This window comes from Galeopterus variegatus, unplaced genomic scaffold, assembly GCF_000696425.1.
Source record: "Galeopterus variegatus unplaced genomic scaffold, G_variegatus-3.0.2 Scaffold3101, whole genome shotgun sequence".
Classification (NCBI taxonomy): Eukaryota; Metazoa; Chordata; class Mammalia; order Dermoptera; family Cynocephalidae; genus Galeopterus; species Galeopterus variegatus.
In genome coordinates, this window is record NW_007729212.1 from 234198 (window position 1) to 240571 (window position 6374).

The window sequence follows — 6374 nt, forward strand, 5'->3', positions numbered from 1 at the left end:
GGGGCAACACTGAGGGTTGCGATCCGTTGCCAGACACGGAAAAAGACAAAAAAAAATAAAATAAAATAAAATAAAATAAAAGAAGGGGACATTTATACTGGGCCTGGAAAAGAAAGTTTTGGCCAGTGGACAAAGTATCTGGAAGGACTCCTCAGGATAGAGGGAGGGAGCATAAAGAGAGGTGGGACAGGCGTGCATGGTGTGGAAAGCTGCTCTGCCGTTCCGGAGCACAGAGCAGGAGGGCGTTGGGAGTGAGACCGTGGGGTGGGCAGGGCCTGGAGTGCCATGCTAAAGATGTGGACTTCATCCTGCCCCAGCAAGGGCTTCGAGGAGGGCAGGAGTGTGAGGAGTCCAGACCTGGGCTTTAGGCAGCTCTCTTGGGGTTCAGAGGGCAGGGGAGGGAGCCCAGAGCCAGGGGTCTGGTTCAGCTCCCCCATGGCTACATCAGGTATCTCAGCGACCTGCTTCGAGGAGGGCAGGAGTGTGAGGAGTCCAGACCTGGGCTTTAGGCAGCTCTCTTGGGGTACAGAGGGCAGGGGAGGGAGCGCAGAGCCAGGGGTCTGGTTCAGCTCCCCCATGGCTACATCAGGTATCTCAGCGACCTTTTTTATCAGAATGGATGTGCAAAGGGCCCAGGGCCTATGGGAGGTAGAGAGGGTGTCTGCCCCAAAAAGAAGAGAAAATGTGTAGTGGGGCCGTGGGGCTTCTTTGCTCCTCACCAGACCATGACGGGCTGCCTAGTGTGAGGTGCTGGTGGCCCAGGGAAGTGCAATGCACAGTTCCTCCCCTCAAGGTGCCCACAGCCTGGGTGCACGTGCACACACATGCATGAATGCACAGCAGTTGGGAGGGACACAAATGGCAAAGCCGTCTGATGGGGCTGAGGGGAGTGTGCACAAAGTCCCAGGCAGCCCCTGATGGAGCAGGGAGGGCACCAAGGAAGGTTTTGCTGAGGAGGTGACAGACTTTGCCCCCAATTTGCCCTAGTCCCCCAGCCAGCCAACCCTGTGTATAGGGGAAAGGTGGACTCCATTCTAGTGGTGGAGTAATTGGGAAGGAGTATTCTTGCTTCACTGAGAGGCTTGTGCTCCCAGTTGTCCATTGTCCATTGCCAACCAGGGACCCCCTCCCAACATAGATCCCCAGAGACAAGTGACATGCTTCAGCCTTGACTGAGGCCACACTGGGCCGGACCCGGCTGGGGGCAGGGATATGTTGGTGAACAAGACCAGCCCCCCTCCGGGAAAAAAGAGTAGAAGGTTTTGAGGGCTCTTCTTCCAGCGGATGCCAGAGAAGGGCGAGCAAGCCCCCAAGTGAAAGAGGAGCCTCGTCCCCGTCCTTGGCAAAAGGAGGTTTGGGACCCAGAGCCAGGCAGAAAAGCTTGATTGCTCACTGGCCACAGTGGCTCTGATTTCCCTTTTCCCACCCTTTTTCCTCTCTCCCCTCTCTCTTCTACCTCAAACCCTCCCCCCACCCTTCCCCTTTCTCTGTCTCTCCTGCCCCATCTCCAATGAGGACAGTCAAGGGACACGAAGAAGAAGGCACAGACGCCAGCCCCAGCTCCTCCAATTCTCTGCCTGTCACCAGCTCCTTCACAAAGATGGTGAGCTGCAGTCCTGCTTGACCCTGCCACTGACGCCCCTTGCAGAATGTTGTCCCCGGGGCCACTAGCTTTGTCCACCCCCAGACCCCAACCGACCTTGCCTTCCCCCCTGAGCCCAGGCCTGTGAGCAGCGTCACTCTCTGTCCAGGGTTGCAGCCTTGGCCTTGCTTATGTTTATTTAAAGATGTTTCCACAGCTCACAATGTATTTACACCTTCTTGCCGCCTCCTTTCCCAATTTAACACTTGGTGGGAGGAGGAGATGGGCCTCTGAGGGGCCGTAGCGAATTGCACAGGCAGCTGAAAATTCTGCCGCAACTTCTCAGCCGCCGGCAACTCTGGCAGCCTGGGGAGGCAAGTGGCTGGAGTCACCAGTGCTGCAGAGCTTAGGCTTGGGGCCCCCTCCACCCAAGAGAGCCCCCAACTCCTCGGCTCCAGCCCACCTGGACAGAGCCAGGCAGGGTCCCAGCCACCAGATCCAGTGTCACTCGCCCCCAGCCAGGCAGCAGAAGGCACAGGATTAGAAATTCTAACCCCAAGGGGAAGCACTAGGAAGCTTGTCAGCTCAGCTTCCAAAATCAGGCCCTGGGGGAGGCAAAGATTTTATAATGAATGATTCCCGTCTGATCGCAGCTCTGAGTAGCAAAATCCAAGACTCTTATTTTAGGCAGCCCTTGCCAGGAGCCTGCAGACCTAGTTTCAAAGGTCACTCTCCAGCAGCTGTGCTGCTGGGGGGTATCCATTGCCCCTCCCACATGCTGGGCCCACACTCTCCATTGTGTCCAGAGCAGGTGCCCACAGCAGGCACAGCCTTGGGGACATGGACCTCAGCCTGTGCAGTGTAGCAAGGCACCACCTTGGCCTGCCGAGCCTTGGTTGGTTCCGCCTGCATCCTCCCCTGGAGCAGATGTGCGAGCAGATGTGCTCCAAGCTCAGTGGCTGCGGCCGCCCCAGGCTGAGCACAAGCCTTCTCTGGCCAAGGTTGCTGCTGAGAACCAGCTTGCTGCTGGAGTTGGAGGCAGGAACAAATCCAAGTTAAATTTAGTCCCCATGTATATAATATTTATGCCCACAGAGGCATTGGCGTATAAATATACAGCTCCCATAACACATTTGCGTGTGTGTGTTGGAAGCAGCCCCACCGGAGCCGCAGTAGCATCATGTCAATCACCGCCGAACCCCCAGGAAACGACTCCATCGTCAGACGTTATAAGGAAGACGCACCTCATCGCAGGTGTGTGGCAAGTGGAGGGAGGAGGTGGGGCATTTGCCTGGCCCTGCTGCATGCCAGCTCACTTTCCTGTCCCCATGCCACTCCACTCTTACTAATTCAGCAGTCCTTGAAGCAACCTTGAAAGGTGGGCAGGATGGTGTGCATTGTTCAAATGAGGAGACTGAGGCTCAGAGAAGGGAAGTGGCCTTCCCAGGGTCACCCAGCCAGCTATCAAATGACAAAACCTGTGTCACTTGGCCCCAAGCTGCCCAGAAATCAGGTTTTATCTCCTGTGGCCCCAGGGCTTGGCTGTTTCGGCAGAAGAGTAAGAGACCCATGAGTGGCTTCCCCACTTTCTGCCCACATCTTCCACCCCTCCCCGAATAATTCATGTCCTCAACAGGGATAATCACAGTGGAGGTGACCCTGGCATCCAGGTGTTTACAATCAGCCAGATATTTGGCACATCACATTCAAAGTCAGAGGTTGTTGGGTGGTTTCCAAGGGGCTAAGAGCAAGGCGTGGCTGAGGGGGCTGGATCCACATCCCAGGTCCTGCCAAGAGCCTGCATGCAGCCCCCTCAGCGTGACTTTCCCTGTCCGGCTCTGGGTCAGCAGCAAAGAGCCACCCAAGTCCGTCCATCAGCTCACTCCCCACTGTGGGACCACTTCTCACAGTCATCATTGGCAGGCTGCTGTCTCCTGGCCAGCTTGAGGAGGTGCTAGAGGTGGCTTTTGGAAGCCACATTGGCCCTACACTGATGCCGCCACCACCTTGTGACTCTGTTGAGGACTCCTGGGGCACACTCAGGTTTGCTCCCATCCCCTCCTGTCTAGGGTCAGCAGCAAAGAGCCACCCAAGTCCGTCCATCAGCTCACTCCCCACTGTGGGACCACTCCTCACAGTCGTCGTTGGCAGGCTGCTGTCTCCTGGCCAGCTTGAGGAGGTGCTGGAGGTGGCTTTTGGAAGCCACATTGGCCCTACGCTGATGCCGCCACCACCTTGTGACTCTGTTGAGGACTCCTGGGGCACACTCAGGTTTGCTCCCATCCCCTCCTGTCTGGAGGGCACTTGGCTCTCTAGACCTGTCCGGCCTTGCAGCCCATCTGAGTACAAATGGATATTAATTACTCTCTGTGTCAAAGAAGAGTGAAAAGGAAATGGATAGCAGTGGGGCTGTTGGGACCTCTGCGCACCTGCTCTTTATCTTTCCTCCTCACCTGCTGGAGGACGCAGCACCCTCTGCGTAGCTGTCCTGCCGCCCCTAAACCTGCACGGTGCGGCTTCATCCAGCCCTTCTTGCCCCATATCCCTCTGCCCAGCTGCTGGCCTTCCTCTCCTGCCCACACTGCCCTCTCAGAACCAAGGCCTCTCAGAAAGCTGGGATGTTCTGGAAGCTCCCCACCTTTCGCCCACCTACACACACACATGCACACAAATGCCCTCCCTATCCCTCCCTTGTGTCTTGCAGCACAGTCGAAGAGGACAACGACAGTGGTGGGTTTGACGCCTTAGACCTGGATGGTACGTACCTGTCGGATCTGAGGGGTGTCATGGGTGCAGCGTCACCTGCACTCCAGCATGAGCAGGGCCACCGCCTACAGGCCTCTGACCCCCAGCAGGGCCTACCTAGGAAGGAGCCTGGCCCATAGTAGGTCCTCAGGAAGTATGTGTGGAATGAATTCAAAGAGTAGTGCCTGAGCACAGAAGATAAGCCTGTCTCAGGTGGGCTTCTTACCTGTGGCCAGGAGATGCACCAATTTTGTAGGCAATAGGGAGCCATCCAGCTGTTGAGCAAGAATTAGGTCTGGGTTTTAAAAAAAGAACAGCTCTCATGTACTGTGACTGAGCACCGTGAAGGTGCTTGACCTGTGTACCTGATCCAGCTTAATCTGATTTCCACAACTGCTTTCAGAAATGCTGTTGTCATCCTCATTTTACAGATGAAGAAATGAAGTCTTAGAGGCACTAAAAAACAGTAGAGTGGAGGGGGGATTAGAAGCAGGGAGTTCTCATAAGAAATGCCTGTGTTAAGCTGTGAACCAACCTGCACAAAATGAGTAGTAAGAATGGGGCAGTGGGGACCGCAGCTGAAGCAGGTGGGAATCAAAGTTATTCTCCATCCCCTAAAATTGGAGGTATAAGGCAGGCAGACACTGGGGACCGAGGCCATGTGATAGCCCTAAAGTGGCCCCATGGGTAGAACTGGAGTTATGGAGCAGGTATTCCCTTGGCCCAGAATAGGCCGTACAGAGAGCCTGGTGTCCAGCTGCAGAGAACGTGTGTGAGACACTCACCACTCTCCTTTCCCAGCCAGGAAGTCCTGTTCAGCCCAGCACATGCCTCGCCAGGCCCTGTGCTAGGTGCACGGGACACAGAGACTCACGTCCCTGAGTCCTTGCCTTGGCAGAGACTGTGGTGATATAGCTGTAACCCAGTGGGCAGGTAGATGCAGGTTTGCAAGCCCAAGGAGCATCTGGAGGATCAGCAGGTGGAGGCAGAAGAGGAAGGGCTGAGTAGGAAGTCCCCTCAGGAGATGGCTCAGTGCCTCGGGAGGGTGGTGGCTTCTCTTGGTCCTACAAAGCTGGCAGTATGGGAGACTGTGGCTCAGAATCCTCCGGGTGTGCCCTGCCAGTCCCCTCAGTCACAGGGCTCCCCCTAACCTGCCTCCACCCCTTGCCAGCTAAGGCTGCAAGCAGATAAAAGATTAGTGGTCCTTCTTAATGGGGGACCATCAGAAGCTATCAAGTGTTAAAGAGAGGTTAGCACCTAATCGAGGCTGGGTAATGAGAATTGAAAGAGTTTCAGAAAGGAGGGAGCTGGGAAGAGAATCCTGGGCAACCATCCAAAGTATTTTGCAGTGTCGGGAAAAAATCCCTTTGCAGAGAAGCCTTTGTTATCAACCCCAAGCAGGATTTGCAAATCCCTCCATCGCAGTGGCCAGGAGTTGCATGGCATGGTCATCTTTCCCCCAGCGTCCTTGGGGTCCAGCTGAGGTGAAAAGACAGGCAGGGGCCTCTATATCTGGTCTAGACCTGGGTCAGTCCCATAGGCCAGGAAGCCAGTGGGTGGTAGTGAGACCCAAGTGGTCCCAAAATGAAAATCTGGGGAACCAATTCAAAGCAGAGCTAGCAACTATTCACTGGAAGCTCCCCCCTTTCAAGATACAAAAAAGGATTCTTAAAAATCCAGATACTTGGTGAAGCTTCCTAATCAGAGGGGACTCCTGGAGGCAGGGAAATGGCTTTATTGGAGAACAATCGAGGACTCCACCATCTGTCCTGGGGACTCTCAGAGATCACCCTCTTGGGAGGCTGGCAGGGAGCTCAGAGGCTGGAGGACTCCAATCCACCGCCCAGTGCCCAGGCCAACCTCCCTTCCGTCATTAATGGCCATCCCAGCAGGTCCAGGGCCCCCCCTCAGCACTTCCTCTGGCCGTTGCTGGGGCCTAACAGTCCCTTTCTCCTTTGCAGATGACAGTCATGAGCGCTACTCCTTTGGGCCCCCCTCCATTCACTCCTCCTCCTCCTCCCACCAGTCTGAGGGTCTGGACGCCTAT

General features: G+C 55.6%; 1 protein-coding gene across 1 annotated transcript in view; it reads left to right on the top strand.

The window, feature by feature from the left end:
* Positions 1-6374, top strand: part of LOC103599785 (caspase recruitment domain-containing protein 11) — a gene marked incomplete at its 3' end in the record, with an annotated part of 31159 nt that overhangs the window by 14989 nt on the left and 9796 nt on the right. The window contains exons 9-11 of the mRNA XM_008583957.1: positions 1506-1603; positions 2736-2836; positions 4287-4339. Coding sequence (XP_008582179.1) covers positions 1506-1603; positions 2736-2836; positions 4287-4339 — 252 coding nt within the window. The remainder of the gene's footprint in view (positions 1-1505; positions 1604-2735; positions 2837-4286; positions 4340-6374) is intronic.